The sequence below is a fragment of the Dreissena polymorpha genome, chromosome 16 (genome assembly GCF_020536995.1).
Source record: "Dreissena polymorpha isolate Duluth1 chromosome 16, UMN_Dpol_1.0, whole genome shotgun sequence".
NCBI lineage: Eukaryota > Metazoa > Mollusca > Bivalvia > Myida > Dreissenidae > Dreissena > Dreissena polymorpha.
This window is the reverse complement of record NC_068370.1, coordinates 36627655-36648455: the sequence shown is the minus strand read 5'-3', so window position 1 is coordinate 36648455 and position 20801 is coordinate 36627655. Positions and strand designations below refer to the sequence as shown.

Below are 20801 nucleotides of genomic sequence, written 5' to 3'. Positions count from 1 at the left end.
ACACAATTCTGCAGTCTCTGTATCATCTTTATTTTGGTCTAATGACAATTAATTATTGTTAGCACACCTGGGCCCGTATTCACCAACCGATTCTTAGACTTAAGAATAACTTAAGAATAAAGAATAGACTTAGAACCAAAAAAAATGTGTTCAGTTTTTGAATATATACAGGCCTCCACTGGTGATTATGTCATTAACAATATGTTCTATATGAAGAATAATATAGATAGAGATGTTTACTGCAGAGTTTCACTCAAAATTAAAGAAATTATTGAATATTCTAATTTAAAGAATTTTCTTTATTCTTAGACTTAAGTCTAAGAATTGTTTGGTGAATACGGACCCAGGATACAAAGTGTAGCTGCAAGGTAGCTTGGCTTGGAGTGTTATCTCAGTGGACCAAGCTGCAGTCCTGTCTTGGCTATTCCTCATACATTGTATATTTTATCTGGTTCCCATCCCTTCTTTAACAGGGTTTTCATCAGATTATAAATCCAAATGGGTTCATGACTATTTCAATGAAAGTTAATAAATCACTTCTAAAGTTCAGTATAAATATATGAATAGAAGTCAATAAATAATAATTGACATACTTATGCACTTGTTTATTTGTTAATCCAAGTTGACCATTCTTAAGTATAAATACACATGTACTTACTATCAAGCTTTGATTCTTCCATTCAACTTTCTGCAGTCTCACTTACCCTTACCATACTTTGACCTTCAAAGTGACCTTCTAATTGACTTTATTTTAGACTAAGACTTATTTGAATTTACCAATGAATCAGCATTAATAAAAGAAGCAAGTTGTTTTCTGTTTCAAGGTTTTTCCTCAGATTATAAGTCCATGCAAGTTCATGACAATGAGATAGAGGATGACATTGACCTTTCTGATGGTGCCAGCTCAGAGAGCTCGGACTTCACTGAGTTTGAACTGGAAGCCAACACCAAGAAACAGAAAACTCCCATTACAAAACAGAAGCGGGTTACTGAAGATGACCTAGATACTGGTAACACATGAGATATTTGATTTTAAGGAATTTGCTTGTTTTTGTGACTAATTGTTTTAGAATTTGTGTAAATTAGCAGTGAAAATATAAAAAATGAAACTTAAAAAATAAGAAAATTAAGCACATCAGATATAAAAATAAATAAAAAATTGGCTTATTAATTTAATTATTGTGCTTCAAAATGTGTGCATTTTAGGTTAATCAGATAATAAATAAAGAAAGATCAATTCAGTATTATACCTATATAATGATTGACATGGATGCAAATACTGCTATACATGTTGTATTCAGTTATATTCGATTTTGATTTCCTATCAAAGCTTATCTTAAGCTCAATCCCTTATCAGTTCTTAATAGTATTAAGTAAAGTCATGAAATAAAATTGGCTATTTTTCTGACAGTTTAAAAGCTAAAATGAGCCTTTACAAATTTGTTAATTGAAAATGTTGGCCAAGATTACTGTGGTTTTTCAAAACCACTTAATTGTGTCAGACATTGATAGTATGTACTTAATTATCAATGTTATTTGATCATGTGTTTGGTGCTTTCTTGTTTCATTGTTAATGAACTTAATATAGATTCCTAAAAAATGGTTATTTAACCTTTTAATAACAATCGTCTTCCATTAACCATGTTCTTAATGTGTTTAACCTTTGACCTTTCCAGATGACCTTGATATGGATGACCTTGACCTCAGTGATGATGACCTTTCCCAGAATTCCCTTAGTGATCCCTTTGGACAATGGGGATTTTTCATAACCCAACATAGCATTAGGACAAAATATGATAAATTATTCAACACATTAATCTGCCATATTACTAATGTAGTTGCATTATTTGTATCTGTAGGTCAATATGTTAATCATGTTGTTGTATGTGATTGGTCTTGTTTACTCTGCACTGTGTGATGTATTGTTCTCACAACTATCTGTGTTCATGTTATGTTTTCTTTCCAAGTCTTTGGTATATATTCAGTGTATTGTCATGTGCTATGTCTTGTTCTCATTAATATCTGTGTTCATGTTATTTATTTTCCCTTCAAAATAACTGTGGGGTGCATAGTCAGTGTTTTGTCATTAACATAAACTTATATTATAAGGTTATTTAACATAATTGTGTACAATGTGGTGATATATTTGTTCAAGTTCACAGCTGACATACCATATTCGATCAGCGGATAGGCAAGTTAAATGTGATATTGCCACCTGTGTGCAAGTCCACATATATCAGACTATTGTACACAAAATTGTAAAATATTTTTTTATTGTATACCTAAAATGTTCTTTGAGATATTTGCATTAATCAAGTTCAATTAAACATTACAAAATCAAGTCTGCAAATGAGGGCAAGCTTTTACGTGTGAAGTTAGCTGTCACAATACATCTTGTAAAAACTCCCTCAGAGAATACTTACCGGTAATATGTTAATTAAAGCTAATTTTATATTTGGGACATGTTTAAACTAGGTTTATGCAGATCAGCAAAAAATCTAATTTCAAAACCATGTAGATTTGAGAAAATAGCAGGCATATTTTGTGTGGAGTTGAATGTGATTGTTTAGATTATCTTGTAAGGTCCAATATGGAATATATGGATGCACTAGTGTCAAATACGGTGAAATATTGGACAATCAGCGGTACCAATTGCAACAGCTTATTGGATCATATAAATAGTTATTTAATAATTATATTTATTGTAATCAAATGGTCCATGCGCATTTAAATCTTGGAACTGCCGGTTATTTCATCATGACTTGTGCAACCTGTGTAACACATACAGTGAAATAGCTGCATAAGCCATCATCTCATCATCTCCTGTATTTCATTGGTCAGTTGTCAAATAGGTAAATAATATTTCATTATGAGATATGGGATGCACTTTCCTACATTTAGCTAAAATTGTGTAGAGCTAGCAACTAGGATTTTGCTGTTAATTACATGTTTTACCTGCATATCTGTGATAATATATTTTACATAGCATTATTTATACAATTGTCAGTGTATTATGACACACTTCTTGCACAGTTATTTCTCATATGATATCTGTTGGATGTGAAGGAGTTCTAGTATTGTCAATAACAACTGGACATTCTGCGAAAAAAAAGCAATTAATGCGATCATTTAAATGTTATTTAAAATTAGCTTTTTTAAATCAATTGAAACATTTAGCTTTCCAACCTATAGATACTACAAAAACGGACACTTCAGGTATTTCTAGTTATAAAAATGGTGCTTTACAAAGTATTTATTTCCTTAGGTGTAGTAAGAAAATGCATTTGTGACAATTGACAATACATGTATATTGATTTTTTTACCAAAGTGAACAACAAGAGCGCTTACTGTGTTTTGCCAGTAAACATTGCTGTCTATTTCACATTGTATACCAGTTGTATTGTGCATAATTATTTGTGTATTGTAATAAAATCATAAAAATTCATGATCTCTTGCAAGTATTTTCATAAAGAAAGTCCCACTTTAGTCATAAAAGTTCTATTATGCATTTAATGGAGAGCAGTTATCTTGATAAATAGTGTCCCTGAAATGCTTTTCGGCAATTTGCATTAAACTGTATGTAGCTATCAAACACTTGTTCTTGTTTTTTTAACGTGCATGGGTCTCAACTAAATGTTACAAAAGTTGTCATGCCTTTTAAGTGGAGAAACAGTTCTATTTAATTAAAATTATCTACAGGCTTTTTAAAAAGTATAATTATCTGCACATTATATAATTCATGTATGACAATCCCAGAAATTGATTACTCCCGGATTACCGCCCCTGAATACTCGTGCGAGCCGCTATTTTGCTACTGAAGAACAGTGCATGGACCTATATGTTTGTATAGGTCCCTGAACAATAAAACATATATTTGAAGATTTAGATGGTTTCTGTTGTCGAAACAATAATCATGTAACAGTTTGTATTTTTTAAATAAATATTTTTATCAGGTCCATCTGCATTGTTTAAGAGTCATAAAACCAGAGACGAAGATCTACAACTCTGATAAAACTCGGCATGAATTTGGCCTTTATTGTCATTTAACATGTTATTAGAAGGTGACGCACAGTATCTTAATAACAGCATCTACACATGTGGAGATATATGGTGTCACAGACATACCAATTAACACTTTTAATCCACCATTGGGACATCATCTCCCGTTGAGAGACTGCTTTCGTTCTTCAATCGCAGATGGTGTTTCTTTTACCATTAATTAATTTAATGGACAATTTGTAATTACCGGAAAAAAAACATCACTCTGTTCGTGTTTTAATAGTTTATTGTAAATCTTAACTGTAAAGTGAACATTTAAGAAAGAAATTAATACATTGACAGAATGTAGCGAATATTATTGGGAGTAATTAAGTTTATGTATGACTACGTGTCATGTTGAGCATTTTTATCGTAAATTTAGATTGTTTTAAGAAATTAGGTAAAGCAAGCAAACAAATAAGTAAATATTTAGAACAAGACAAGCACTGTTTCATCAGGCTACAGACTTTGATTCTAACATTAGAATGGTATTTAAATGATAAAATAAAAATAAAGTTATAAGCAAAATCAGATATTCACTTTTCTATTAAAAAACCTGCCATGTTCTGACATCTTACACATTTTCGCTAATGAATATCCCCTGGACTGGTACATTTAAAATCACCAAAATATTTTCCGGCTAGAGATTTTTGTTTGAAAGCTATTTTTAAATAAAATATATCAATACAAAACAACAAAGTTTTACACTAAATCATATACTTTTTTTATAAGAAAAGTTTGCCACTACATGAAATCTTACAGAGTTTCACTTATAAATATTTCCCGACCAATTTTAGTTAACATCACAAATTTTATTTCGGCTAGAGCTTAAACATTACTTTAAAAATGATATTTTAATAAGAAATATTATTAAAGAATTGATAAATCTTAAAAGCGGTGCCACACTCGGTTGGCAGCTTGTCAGAATTTTTTAATTTTTTTTAGAGGTCACAGTGACCTTGACCTTTGACCTAGTGACCCAAAATGGGTGTGGAATGTAGAACTCATCAAGGTGCATCTACATAAGAAGTTTCAAAGTTGTAGGTGGAAGCACTTTGATGTTAGAGGCAAAGTTAAAATTTTATATAAGAGGTCACAGTGACCTTGACCTTTGACCTAGTGACCCAAAAAAGGGTGTGGCGTGTAGAAGTCATCAAGGTGCATGTACATATGAAGTTTCAAAGTTGTAGGTGGAAGCAATGTGATGTTAGAGTCAAAGTTAAAGTTTTATATTAGAGGTCACAGTGACCTTGACCTTTGAAATTGTGACCCAAAAATAGGCGTGGCATGTAGAAGTCATCAAGGTGCATGTACATATGAAGTTTTAGAGTTGTAGGTGGAAGTACTGTGATGTAAGAGGCAAAGTTAAAGTTTTGTATTAGAGGTCACAGTGACCTTGACCTTTGACCTAGTGACCCAAAAATGGGTGTGGCGTGTAGAAGTCATCAAGGTGCATGTACATATGAAGTTTTTAAGTTGTAGATGGAAGCACTATGATACTAGAGGCAAAAATAAAGTTTTATATTAGAGGTCACAGTGACCTTGACCTTTGACCTTGTGACCCAAAAATGGGTGTGGCTAGTAGAACTCATCAAGGGGCATGTACATATGAAGTTTCAAAGTTGTAGGTGGAAGCACTTTAATTTTAGAGCCAATGTTAAGGTTTTAGCACGACGCCCAGACGGTGGACGACGAGGAGGCTATGACAATACCTCGGGTTTTCTCCGAAAACAGCCATGCTAAAAAAAGTCTGTCTCCGTATTGAATTATATACATTTTCTTAATGAGTATATATGGAACTATATACTTTTTTTTATAAAGAAATAATGTTTTAATCAAAGGCAGATATCTGATTTTCAAAGAAATTGTATATATTGGTCATAAATCTTTAAAAATTTCGCTTATTAACATTTCCAGAATTATCAACTTTAAAAATCACAAAGTTTACTTCAGACTTTAAATGCGGAAATAACCTTTATAATTATCTTCAAATAATAAAATTCAATAAAGAAATAATTGTTTTTTAAGCAAAAGGCATAACTGAAAGGATAACTTAAAAAAAAACCAGCAAATTCGGCCTTAAACATTACGTGAGGAATTTGACAGATAACAGCCTTCTACATGTCACCCATGTAGAACACTGTTATCTGTAAAATTCTTCAGTACCAAGTTAATTTTGACCAAAACTGTTTGCATGATACAAGAAAGTCAAAACATTTGAAAACTTTTCAGGGACTGTCAAATTCTGCTAATTACATGTTTGACTTAAGATGCCTAAGTAATTATTTTATTGCAGTTCTTTTAAGCACATCAATAATAATACAATTTGTTTTTAATACTGTATACACCAGATAATTAACTTTTGGTGAAAAATGTTGTATACCAAGTTTCATGAATAAATCTTCACTACCTTTTGAAAAATTGATCAAGTTTGTGTCACTATTTTTTATCATATAGGCACCTGTCATTTGAAATTTTCTTGAAATGAACTTGAATGTCAGGTGAACAAAGTATGGGATGGACAAACAGTCAAAAGCAACCTTTTGTATACTAAGTTTTATGATCATGTAGTTGTCAAATAGTTACTATATTAAGTATTGTTCTATTTTCAGTGACAGTGACCTGACAGATGGACAGGTAACCAAGAGAAGCAATTGACAAAACACCCACATAGTCGCCGCTTTGTCTGTCCGTCCGTGCACAAGTTTTTGTCGGGGCTATTTCTCAGCAACTTATGACTAGAATTCATTGAAACTTTATGGGAAGCTACACTACCAAGGGGAGATGTGCATATTATCAGCCGGTTCTGGTTGGATGATTTTTCACACAGTTATGGCCCTTTGACATTTTTGAAATTTTCCATTAACTGTACATATAGTGCAATTCTTGTCCGGGCTATTTCTCAGCAACTAATGACCAGAATTCAATGAAACTTTATGGGAAGCTTCACTACCAAGAGGAGATGTGCATATTATCAGCGGGTTCTCGTCGGATGATTTTTCACAGAGTTATGGCCCTTTGAAATTTTCTATAAAAAAATTCTTGTCCCCCCAAACTACTGTGCCCTCAAGACGTTTCCTTTTATCTGAATATATAGTGCAATATTGTCACAAAAAAACTCTTTGGGGAGCATCACCCGTCTCCGACGGTTTGTTGTTTTTTGAGTTATTACAATTTTGAGTTTTGTTTTAAGTAACCTTACCTTAACCTCCGGTGAAGAGAGGAGGTGTGCATAATCCTCAAGTATACAAAGTTTCATCCATGGAGCTTCTGAAACAGTACTACATGAGGAATGGGCGTAACAATATTTGGGGACTCATGCACAGACAGACTGACAGAAAGACAATCAGAGAGCAAACCTATAATCCCATTTGGTAAAATCGGTCATGGACTAATAATGAACAACATCATGGACTGAACTGGCACATTAAAAATAGAAACCCCATATGTCTTAACTTAACATCCAAAAAGTAAATAGAAGAAATTCAGACCTTTGTCACAATATACATGTAATAACAGATGACCACATGAAATATTTACTAGGTTATTGTGGAATAATGACAATACAAGTCTTATAGCTGGATTTCAAGAACTTTTATATCTATCAACAAGACTACATAAATATAGTTACAATAGCGTTCATAAAATTCCCGAAGTTCATGCAAGAGATAATAGATATATATATATGACATAAAACCAGATATAAGTTTTTACATATTAAGATTATTTCTTCAACAAGAGCTGTGTTTGTGAAACACAATGTCCCCTACTGCGCTTTGAAGCCATATATTTGATCTTTGACCTTGAAGCTTGACCTTTCACCACTCAACATGTGCAGCTCCATAAGATACACATGCATGCCAAATATCAAGTTGCTATCTTCAATATTGAAAGAGTTATGACCAAGGTTAAAGTTTTGGGACAGAATGACACACAGATAGGCCAAAAACAATATACCCCCGATCTTTCGATCAGGGGGCATTAAAATTTGTATATCAATTGCTAAGAAATTTTACAACCATCAAAAGTTATATCACAGCACATGAAAACTTTTATTCCTTCTTTCCATCAATTTCAGCAATGCTTCATAGTAAACATTAATTTTATTCCAACATTTTGGTATAAACACAAACATAGCTGAGCTGGAATTAAACGTTGAAATTTGTACTGATAAAGAAATAAAGGACATTAGTTTATTTTGGTGTATGATACTGGATATCATTGGTGATGTCAGATACTGGATTCTAAAAGCATATTCAGTACAACATGGAGAGATTCAATCAGCTAAGAAGCTTCTCAATAGTTTATTATTATAAACAGTTTTGTTTTCAATGCAAAGTACACATTTGTGATGGAAAACTATAACTAGGTGAAGAGTTAAATGATAAAACAAGAGGGCGTGAAAGGCCCAAAGTCGCTCACCTGAGATAACAAGATATTAATGGGAAAAATCTTCTGACCAAGTTTCAAGAAGACCGGAAAATAAATGTGGCCTCTAGAGTGTTAAAAAGGTTTTACTATAGCCATATTAAGCCATATAAGGAACAAGATGTGTTTGTGAAACACAATGTCCCCCTATATGATGTTTGACATTGTAGGATGACCTTGACCTTGTGAAGGATGACCTTGACCTTTCACCACTCAAAATGTGCAGCTCCATGAGATACACATGCATGCCAAATATCAAGTTGCTATCTTCAATATTGCAAAAGTATTCATAAAATAAGCGATTTGGGCCACATATATTTGACCTCTGACCTTGAAGGATGACCTTGACCTTTCACCACTCAAAATGAGCAGCTCCATGAGATGCACATGCATGCCAAATATCAAGTTGCTATCTTCAATATTGCAAAAGTATTCATAAAATGAGCGATTTTGGCCACATATAATTGACCTCTGACCTTGAAGGATGACCTTGGCCTTGACCTTTCACCACTCAAAATGTGCAGCTCCATGAGATACACATGCATGCCAAATATCAAGTTGCTATCTTCAATATTGCAAAAGTATTCATAAAATGAGCGATTTTGGCCAAATATATTTGACCTCTGACCTTGAAAGATGACCTTGACCTTGACCTTTCACCACTCAAAATGTGCAGCTTCATGAGATACACGTGCATGCCAAATATGAAGTTGCTATCTTCAATATAGCAAACGTTATTGCAAAATGTTAAAGTTGGCGCAAACAGACAGACAGGGCAAAAACAATATGTCCCCAACTACTATAGTGGGGGACATAAAAATGCCCCGCCCCTGGTGGCCATTTTTTTAAAGCAAGCAAAACCATTTTCGAACTCATCCAAGATATCATTGGGACAAATCTTCTGACCAAGTTTCATGATGATCTTTTGAGTGTTTTAATATAGTCATATAAGGAAAATAGCCCCGCCCCTGTGGTGGCCATGTTTTTCAACCAACAGGCATCATTTTTAAACTCGTCCAAGATATTATTGGGATGAATCTTCTGACCGAGTTTCATGAAGATCGGACGATAAATGTGGCCTCTAGAGTGTAAATAAGATTTTACTATAGCCATATAAGAAAAAATGCCCCGCCCCTTGGCGGCCATGTTATTCAAGCAAACGTAACCATTTTCGAACTCATCCAAGATATCATTAACCCTTTGCATGCTGGGAAATTTGTCGTCTGCAGAATTTCAAAAATTAGCATTTTCTTCGATTTTTTTCAAAGAATACTATCAGAATAGCAAACAGTTTGGATCCTGATGAGACGCCACGTTCTGTGGCGTCTCATCTGGATCCAAACTGTTTGCAAAGGCCTTTAAAATTCAGCTCCAGCGCTTTAAGGGTTAAGACAAATCTTCTGACCATATTTCATCAAGATTGGACAATAAATGTGGCCTCTAAAGTGTTAACAAGGTTTTACTATAGCCATATAAGGAAAAATGCCCCGCCCCCTGGTGGCCATGTTTTTCAACCAACCGGCATCATTTTCAAACTTGTCCAAGATATTATTGGGATGAATCTTCTGACCAAGTTTCATTAAGATTGGACAATAAATGTGGCCTCTAGAGTGTTAACAAGATTTTACTATAGCCATATATAGCCATATAAGGAAAAATGCCCACCCCGTGGAAGCCATGTTTTTCAAGCAAAGGTTACCATTTTTGAACTCATCAAAGATATCAGTGGGACAAATCTTCTGACCAAGTTTCATAAAGATCGGAAAATAAATGTGGCTTCTAGAGTGTTTACAAGGTTTTACTATAGCCATATAAGGAAAAATGCCCCGCCCCCTGGCGGCCATGTTTTTCAACCAACCGGCATCATTTTCGAACTATAGCCATATATAGCCATATAAGGAAAAATGCCCCGCCCCTTGGCCGCCATGTTTTTCAAGCAAACGTAACCATTTTCGAAACTCATCCAAGATATCATTGAAACCAATCTTCTAATCAAATTTTGTGAAGATTGGACAATAAATGTGGCCTCTAGAGAGTGAACAAGGCAAATGTTGACATCGCACAAGGCACAACGGACGATGGACAAAAGGGGATCACAAAAGCTCACCATGAGCACAACGTGCTCAGGTGAGCTAAAAATGAGACTGTAAAAATGTAACATCGTATAATTATACAATATAAATATTAAAATTTGGCAAAAAAGTGTCATATCTTCACATGTTAAACAATTTTTGTAAATTATTTAAAATTTCATGATGAATTATGAACAGTCTGGATAAGTTGTTTTTAGGTCAAATTTTACATTTGACCTTTATGTGTGACTTTGACATTAAAGGTAGGAAGACTGTGTTTACACAAGACATGCAGGTTAAAAATTAACATTTCGGGTAAATTATTTTGAAAATTCAGGTCAAAGTTAGAGTCAGCCAATTTACTTTCTACATGTATGTTCACATTTATTTATCGACCTCTAAATTTAATCTAGACCAATCAGTTAAGGACACATATTTTAAATATCAGTTTATCATGGGTAATATTTGTGGAAAGTATTTTTAAAATTGCATGATGAATGACATTGTAACAGTTTTGACAAGCAGTTTTAACACAAAAATATGACCTTAACCCTTTGAATATGACCTTGACCATTGATTTTGAGAGATAGGGTGTTAAACATCATAAACATCCTTATGGTCATTTGTGTCATTTTTAAAGCCAAATGAAAGACAGAATAACAGACTTAACCATCTATTTTATGGCCAAGTGTCACCTTGACCATTAAGGTTGGGGGAAGGGTTTAAGCCTGACACATCGTTTCATGTGGTTGAACATTTTAGGTCAGTAATATTTAAATTGCAAGAATAATGAGAAGGTTCCAGCCTGGACAAGGTCGATTGCACACAAAAACTAATTCACATATACTTGAACATTTGTGACTGCTATATCAATCTTTACTCAAGCGAGCTCAACAAATATTAAATAGCTATGGACAAGTGAAATAAGTGGATAAGGCTAAAACATATGTAACAAGCATAAATCATGCACACAATCTTTAAACTTCACAGTTTTTTAATAAAAGTATAATAAAAGTCTTAACAAACAGTGACTGTATTGAAAAGAAACAAAGTAAACGAGAAATATGTAAACCATAAATCAACAATAATTCTTATTTGAAAAATGCAAATTTGTTGTACAGTGCTTGAAAAGACAAGCGCCATGATTTAAGATAACCAAAGTAATATAAGACATTCTGTATAGTAACTAATATTATACTCAAACATATATGCAATATTGATGATTCTACACTTTCTACATAACAATATATATTCATACCATACCATATATGTTTCCCCCCAAAAATCTACAACTACAAATGAAACCACTATCTCTAGGTGGGAAGATAATGTATGCAACAGAATATGATTGTAAAAATTATATTTACCCGCATCTTCAATTTCAAATAACCTGGTTTGTTGGTAGAAGTCATTTTGCATTACTTCTCAATTAGTCTGCCAAAACATTGTACAGCTAAGAAATAATTCTTAAAGGTAGATTCATAATTGTTTAGTAATTTGTTTTATATATGCATGTTATTTATTGTAATTTTTGAGTTATGTCGGTTAATAGCTATTCATAGCTTATGTTTCTTTGTTACACCTGTACCGACTTAAAATAAAATTTGATTCAATTTGATTTGATTATAATTATGTTATTGAAGGACTATTAAATAATAAGTTAGCAATCTTTGTACAGCTTAAGAGCAATTCATAGAGCAAAAATCTATCAACACCCCTACAGAAATTATCCCAAAACGTTACAGAAATCATACCCAAAAGTATGAGAAATACACCCAAGACTACCGTATGTTACCATGTATAACACGTAAAATATGTCTCCCATGTGCTATAAAGTTTTTATTCAACATTCAAATTTAAAGTCAAGGCTTTTTCCAAGGAAGGTCATGCTGCTGAATTCTTATTTGTGCATGCTTTACACACGAAATGCATGTGGACTGTTGCTAGAAAATTACAACATTTTCAGACATGTATAGTGATATGCCACCCAAGCTCCTTATCATAATGATGCTTCCTCTTTTGAATGCAAAATTAAGCTTTCTAATGACCCAATTATTTGATTGCAAAATAGTAAAATGGCGCCCATTTTCACCTCGGTTGCTTGTTTTTTTGGCTCAAGTTCTTTTTTACTTCATTTTGAAATGATAAAATACAAGATGCGTGTTATTCATGGGGGCGTGCTATACTTGACAACTTACGGTATACTGACCATGCGCATAACAACAATTTCAGAGAAAATAAATACCAGACAATATATTTTTTTTATGTCACCCAAAATTTAGCACATAAGCCTTTGCATACAATAATTTCCATGAACACAGGCACAAAGTGGGCAGCAATTTAACCTTTATATTTTATCATCAACCAAATAAATTTTGAAAATGAAACATATTAAAGGTAGATGGACAAATGTTAAATTTTGTTATATTGTTAATAATTATTTCATTAATTCTATGTATACTTTTGACATCCCCTGGTAAAAGTTTAGAATTTGCAAAAAAAATTATGAAACAATAACAATGGAAAGAATTTCCCCAGTGATCGCACAAACCTCTCTGTTCAAACTTGTTGTGGTGTAGGTCTAACAGGAGGTTGCACTGGCTTTTTGAATGTCAAATATGTGTATATCATGCTGCCAATAACACTGAAATAGTAATTCATATAAACATGCGAGTCAGTTTATAGGAAAACTGGGCTTAAAGCTGTTGATTAAAAAAAATATAATTCCATGAATAGCAGATCTTTTTGAAAATTGTGTTAACACAGGATAAAAATTCTTTTGTAAAACTGAATTAACAAGACCTGTGTTTGTGAAACACAATGTCTAGTACTGGGCTTTTAAGCCCCTCAGCAGCGATTCTAGAGAAAATTGTAAAGACTAAGGCCCATTACTTCGCCAGAACTCAATAGACCAGAACAATACTCACACTGCATCTGTAGAACATGTAGGTATAGACTCGCATACCAAAAATCAGCTCAATATCTGAGTAATACGTAATAAACCTCCAGAAAGCAGAATGCCGGATGGACAGACGGATGGACAGTGCCACTGCTATATGCTATCCTACCGGGGGCATAAAACGACTAAAATAACAAGACTATTGCCAAGCAATAAATGTCCCCTACCGGTTCCACCATTGTCAAAAATTCCACCATTGTCAGATTCTTTTTAATTTGTTGCCATAGCAACAATTTTTTTTACATAGGAACAAAATGAAATGACATGCAATATGTCCATATTGCCATCTATCCATGTTTCAAGTTTCATGAAAAAATATGAAGAACTTTTAAAGTTATCGCAGGATCCAGAAAACCACCCATTTTCAGCAGTATTTCTAGTCCCAGAATTTTTTACGTAGGAACAAAATGAAATGATGTGCATAATGTCCATATTGCCATTTATCCATGCTTCAAGTTTCATGAAAAATATTTAGCACTTTTAAAGTTATCGCAGGATCCAGAAAACCACCATTTTAAGCAGTATTTCTAGTCTATTTGTTGCCATAGCAACCAGAATTTTTGACGTATAACAAAATGAAATGACGTGCATAATCTCCATATTGCCATCTATCCATGTTTCATGAAAAAATATTAAATACTTTTAAAGTTATCGGAGGATCCAGAAAAGTGTGACAGACTGACGGAGACACAGTGCGCAAACCACGAGTCCCCTCCAGTTTCACCGGCAGGGGACAAAAAACTCCCAAGCTTGAATATAAGCGAACTACACACAACATTTCAGAGCAATACTTCCATGAATACTCAAATTATTCACTGGAGACTCATTTTCCTACTTTATCAATAACAGTGACCTCTGCCTTAATTACTAGCTCCAACTGCAAGCCAAAGCTAAACTACATGCACACAAATTGTAGTGCAATACCTCTATCCAGACTGAAGTTATTCAGCATATTCCATATTTTAAATTTTAGTGTCAGTGACCTTGGCATTTAACAGACAAACCCAAAATACAATCCAAAGTTAGGTAGGTATAAATTCAGGTCTTTATGTAAGCAACCTATAAACACATTTTTAGAGTATTATCTCCTCTCAAACACAAGTTGAAAAGCAGAGCCATTTTTATATTTTTGGTAACAGTGACCTTGACATGACACTATAATCTCAACCTAGCAAGCCTGCCATATCTGAAGTTCATCAAGCTCTGTCTATATAAACTAAAGCTATTAATCCGAATCCTGTTTTTGTCCAAATCACCCACCCAGCCATCGACACGTCATAACAGAATATTATAAGCAGGAATTTCGACTTAATTCAAAACCTGGTAAGTAAATACATCATCACAATTTAAATTGGATAAAATCACACTAAGCGAATGCAGTTAGATAATGCACAAATAATGTGGTAATCACAAGATGTACCTGATATTCAATCCAAGAAAATTGGGCCAACTAAATATATAATCTCCTCCCAAGATCATCCCCAGATAAGTCACTATGAGATTCTGAAATGGAAGATATAGCAACAGGAAGCTGTGGAATTATATGAACTGCAATATTACACAATTTAATAATTTGTGCAGCAGAATGCAGGTTTGAAATAAAAGTTGAAAATAAATATACATGTATCAGAATTTTAGTCTGTAGTGACTGTTGCATTCATACAACCATTTGAATTCCTATAACTGGTATAACATACAATCTTTAGAATTTCCATTACTCGTATAACATACAAACTATAGAATTTCCATTACTGGTTAAACATACCTTAAGAATTTCCATTACTGGTATAACAAACAACCTTTAGAATTTCCATAACTCATATAACATAGAACCTTTAGATTTCAATAACTCATATAACATAGAACCTTTAGATTTCAATAACTCATATAACATAGAACCTTTAGATTTCAATAACTCATATAACATAGAACCTTTAGATTTCAATAACTCATATAACATAGAACCTTTAGATTTCAATAACTCATATAACATAGAACCTTTAGATTTCAATAACTCATATAACATAGAACCTTTAGATTTCAATAACTCATATAACATAGAACCTTTAGATTTCAATAACTCATATAACATAGAACCTTTAGATTTCAATAACTCATAATAGAACCTTAGATTCAATAACTATACATAGAACCTTTAGATTTCAATAACTCATATAACATAGAACCTTTAGATTTCAATAACTCATACAACATAGAACCTTTAGATTTCAATAACTCATATAACATAGAACCTTTAGATTTCAATAACTCATATAACATAGAACCTTTAGATTTCAATAACTCATATAACATAGAACCTTTAGATTTCAATAAATTATAGAATATACAATCTTTGAAAACTGCTTCCATTGTGGTAGAAAGGGATAATTGTCTAACTACTAACATTATGGCAGTGTTGTACAGATTTTACAATTCTTATAATTGTGGTAGAGGAAAGGGTAATGGTTAAAACACCTATAATTGTGGTAGTCTGGAAAGATTACCTCTAAAACTTCTATAATTGTGGTAGTGTTTGTGGTAGTGTGGAGAGATTACCTCTAAAACTCCTAAAATTGTGGAAGTCTGGAAAGATTACCTTTAAAACACTTATAATTGTGGTGGAGTGGAAGGATTACCTCTAAAACTCCTATAATTGCCATAGTGTGGAAAGAACGCCTTTAAAACTCCTTTAATTGTGGTAGTCTGGAAAGATTACCTTTAAAACTCCTATAATTGTGGTAGAGTGTTAAGATTACCTTGAAAACTCCTAAAATTGTGGTAGTGAGGAAAGATTACCTTTAAAACACCTATAATTGTGGTAGTGTGGAAAGATTACCTTTAAAACACCTATAATTGTGGTAGTGAGGACAGATTACCTTTAAAACACCTATAATTGTGGTAGTGAGGATAGATTACCTTTAAAACACCTTTAATTGTGGTAGTGTGGAAATATTACCTTTAAAACACCTATAATTGTGGTAGTGAGGGCAGATAACCTTTAAGACCCCTATAATTGTGACAGTGTGGAAATACTACCTTTAAAACACCTATGATTGTGGTAGTGAGGGCTGAGTTATGATGCGTGCAGAGCACTATTGAGTAGTTGAGTATGAATCCCAGGACACCAGACAGCGCAAACTGCCCCAGGAACATGATGTTGCTCCACTGATCATAGTGATACACCTGTAACCATAATTGATAAACACATCACCACGGCGATGGTTGGAGATTAAGTATTCAAGTTAAAGGGTGTAGATAAACTAAATTGAACAAACAAGATACAAGAATAGCTTTTTTAAATTAAGTGTTCAAATGGTTGAAATCTTTAAAACTGTTTGATGTCCAGAAAAGACGTTCAAAGTCTATTTTATCTAACAACTATATTTATGGAGAGGTCTGATTATTCTTTCAATTTATAATGAAAACAAATCACTCACCTGAAATTATTTTATAAACAAGGCTATTGTCTAGCAATATGGTCCCCTACCGGCTCCACCATTGTTAGAAATTCCACCTTTTTCAGTTGTTTTTTTGTTGCCATAGCAACCACAATTTTTGACATAGGAACAAAATGAAATGACGTGCATAATGTTCATATTGCCATCTATCCATGTTGCAGGTTTCATGAAAAAATATTAAGAACTTTTAAAGTTATCGCAGGATCCAGAAAAGTGCGACGGATAGACAGACTGACAGACAGACAGAGCGCAAACCATAAGTACCCTCTGGTGAAACATCACACGGGGACAAAAATAACAAGTCTTACCAACTCAAATTCTCCATTGAATAGCATGAGGCTTAACAATGGTATCACCATAAATATGGAATTATAAAACAGCAGTCCGTACTGTCCCAGATCCTGAAACAGCAGCATTTGTTTATGTTATTGTTTAGGGCAGAGGTCCAGATAAGATGTGTATTTGCGTAATACTCGTGGAAAATTTCCAAATACGCATGAATTATACTTTTGAGGAGTGAAAAAAATCATCATAAAAATTGGCATACGCATTTTGTGCAATTATTAGTTGGACCAACAGGGCCCCAATTCGGATTATTTGATCAGCCATTTCAAAATGCATGTTTATGAAAACAAGAGTAAATGTTCTTTATTATTAATACATGTTTTTTGCATATTCCTGTTTAAATTTAAAAACAAAAACAAAATCAGAGACTTTTGCAGGAGTATTTTAAATACTCCCGCAAAAGTCTTTGATTTTGTATCTTACTCATCAATTAAAAAAGTCATGAGTGAAACACTCTTTATCTTAAACAAGAGCACAGCATAACGGGTGCCACGCTCCGCTACAGGTGCAGTTTTGAATAAATGAAAGCTTGTCAGAATTTTATTTAAAAAAATAGAGGTCACAGTGACCTTGACCTTTGACCTAGTGATCGCAAAATGGGTGTGGCATGTAGAACTCATCAAGGTGCATCTACATATGAAGTTTCAAAGTTGTAGGTGGAAGCACTTTGATTTTAGAGCCAATGTTAAGGTTTCAGCACGACGCGGACGTCGGACGACACGACGAGCTGGTTATGATAATACCTCAGGTTTTCTCTGAAAACGCCGAGCTAAAAATTATCTGGACCTCTGGTAAATGGCAATTTTGAAAAATACAGGGAGCGATGATGACATTAAGGAACTACTAGGGACAGGGTCATACACATTATATAATGAATGTGACATAAATTTAATGCATACATTTGCTATGGTTTTCATTGAAATTCAATACTTTACCAAAAATATAACAACTATTAATAACAAGGGCTGTTTCTAAAACATGCATGCCCCCCATATGGGCTGTGCGTTGTACTGGCAGCCATTGTGTGAATACGACTTTTGTCACTGTGACCTTGACCTTTGACCTAGTGACCTGAAAATCAATAGGGGTCATCTGCAAGTCAAGATCAATGTACCTATGAAGTGTCATGATCCTAGGCAAAAGCGTTCTTGAGTTATCATCCGAAAATCATTTTACTATTTCCGGTCACTGTGACCTTGACCTTGTGACCTCAAAATCAATAGGGGCCATCTGCAAGTCATGATCAATGTACCTATGAAGTGTCATGATCCTAGGCCCAAGCGTTCTTGAGTTATCGTCTGACAACCACCTGGTGGACGGACGGACCGACCGACATGAGCAAAGCAATATACCCCCTCTTCTTCGAAGGGGGGCATAACTAGATATTTTCTCTAGAATAAAAGCATTTCATGTCTCCTTTCATCTCTTTACCTGAAAATGTTTTATTTAATATATTATCAGATGAGATAAATCAATTGTCCACAGGTATTTCCCAGTTCAACTTTGAAAATAAGAAGCGATTTCATTATAAAAAAGAATGTAGGTGCTTGTGCATAATTCTGCAAGTAAGATTTATGACTCAATGACTTAACTCACATGATAATTCTAAAGTTTCAAATGAATATTTATAGCTGTTATAGAGATATCTATCTGTTGATAACCTAATCCAGACTTAACCTTGCAGGAAAACTTTAATCTGATTGTGTAAGCATAAAAGGGACATTACCCTGCTGAATGGCTGGTCATGGGTCAGTTATGGTAGCACACCACAGTAGGAAGCAGAAATATGCGAATTGGCCCCGGTATAAAAGTGAAATATTGGGAAAGGGTAGGTTTCAATGTCAAATTTGAGGGTAATAGGTCTTATTGTACCCCCAAATTGCATTAAATCATAAGAATATGACCATTTTCAAATGCGAAACTGATGGGTCATGACCTCTTGTTGTTGTTGTATTTTTTGTTACTCAGGAAGGACAACTGCGGTAGGCATATTGTATTTTGGGTTCTTTTTAAGGTGGATTTGCTATTAGGGTCAAGCTGTGAATTATTGCGCAAAAACCACCTGGTAACAAGGTATTTATTCATGGATTGATGGGTTGTGCTGTGCTTTGCGTGTAAAAATATAATTCCAAAAGCTGGCTATCATTACGTTTCTTTCGTCCCGAGCCACTTTTGTACATGGTAAAAAGTTGATTTTGAGGCCCCTGTTTGCAGCCTTGCCATTCTGTCATTTTTGTCAATAGTATCACCTGTACAGGTTCCATATGCTAATTTTTTATCTTAAATGTGTGTTTCAGACTATTTGTGTGCAGTGAATGTGTTTTTATGATTGCAGGTTTGTTGTTTTCTGAATAGAGCTTGGTGGAGATCAAGAAGGCGTCTGCCGCTCCGAGAGAGTGTGTTTCTACTGTGGTGTGCTACCTGTAGGTCTAAGTAAATACTTGCTAATGAACACCCTGAACAAATATGTTTCCTTCCCAGCTTGGAATTATGAAACTTGGTCAGTGACCTCACACAATGATCCAAAACACATGTGTGACATTTTAATTGACTATCTGTAGTACAAACAGCAATATCTGTAGTACAAACAGCAATATCTGTAGTACAAACAGCCATATCTGTAGTACAAACAGCAATATCTGTAGTACAAACAGCAATATCTGTAGTACAAACAACAGCATGAAATCAGCAAAGGCTTATCAGGGACCACACTTTCTGGCTACACTGGATTCTTTCTAAGACTTTCTTTAAACAAAAAACAATCATAAAAGTTGAAAGTGTTGTCCCCAATTAGCCTGTGCAGACTGCAAAGGCTAATCTGCGCTGACACTTTATGCACATGCATTTTACAACACTTTTTCAGAGTGCACCTCTATAGTATCTTGACTATGTGTACCTTTGCTTCTAACTTCTGCTTGGTGTATACCATGTTAGCAGCCGTGCAAAGGTTGTTGATGAAGATGAGTGTGTAGCCAACCAGATCAAATGATAGATCAGTCCTGAAAATGGGCAAAACAACAACAGCTGCACACTTAACCCTTTGCATGCTGGGAAATTTGTCGTCTGCTAAAATTTTGTCTGCTGAATTTCTAAAATTAGTATTTTCTTCGATTTTTTTCAAAGAGTACTATCAGAATAGCAAACAGTTTGGATCCTGATGAGACGCCACGTTCTGTAGCGTCTCATCTGGATCCAAACTGTTTGCAAAGGCCTTCAAAATTTGTTTCCAGCACAGAAAGAGTTAACAAGAAACCAACAGCTCACTGAAAGTTTCTGTCTGTCCTGGATTTAATGCCTAGGATCAGCAGCAGTTCCGATGCATTATTGCAGTAAAATATTTTTTACAGAATCAGGTGAACACAAAGATTGGATCACTGAAATGGAACTTGTAACTAGTCAACTTTATTATGGACTGACTACACATGGCATAGAGGATATGGTGTCAGCCTAGCAACCCGGAGGTCACGGGTTCAATCCCATCTGTGGGAGCGTTCTTTAGAC

General features: G+C 34.1%; 2 protein-coding genes across 6 annotated transcripts in view; one reads left to right on the top strand and one right to left on the bottom strand.

The window, feature by feature from the left end:
• Positions 1 to 3445, top strand: part of LOC127862889 (uncharacterized) — a 29938-nt gene extending 26493 nt beyond the window's left edge. For all 4 annotated transcript variants that reach the window (XM_052402154.1, XM_052402152.1, XM_052402153.1 and 1 more), the window contains 2 exons: positions 825 to 1010; positions 1677 to 3445. In XM_052402154.1, coding sequence (XP_052258114.1) covers positions 825 to 1010; positions 1677 to 1918 — 428 coding nt within the window. In that variant the 3' untranslated portion in view covers positions 1919 to 3445. The remainder of the gene's footprint in view (positions 1 to 824; positions 1011 to 1676) is intronic.
• LOC127862890 (UDP-sugar transporter sqv-7-like) overlaps positions 1 to 20801 on the bottom strand; it is a 123740-nt gene that overhangs the window by 83114 nt on the left and 19825 nt on the right. The window contains exons 7-12 of one of the 2 annotated variants that reach the window (XM_052402155.1): positions 20197 to 20299; positions 17264 to 17356; positions 16534 to 16680; positions 14918 to 15000; positions 9114 to 13182; positions 7618 to 8669 (exon numbers count right to left, since the gene is read on the bottom strand). In XM_052402155.1, coding sequence (XP_052258115.1) covers positions 13098 to 13182; positions 14918 to 15000; positions 16534 to 16680; positions 17264 to 17356; positions 20197 to 20299 — 511 coding nt within the window. In that variant the 3' untranslated portion in view covers positions 7618 to 8669; positions 9114 to 13097. Of the gene's footprint in view, positions 1 to 7617; positions 8670 to 9113; positions 13183 to 14917; positions 15001 to 16533; positions 16681 to 17263; positions 17357 to 20196; positions 20300 to 20801 lie in introns of those variants that run through there. The other variant, XM_052402156.1, reaches the window with a different exon arrangement.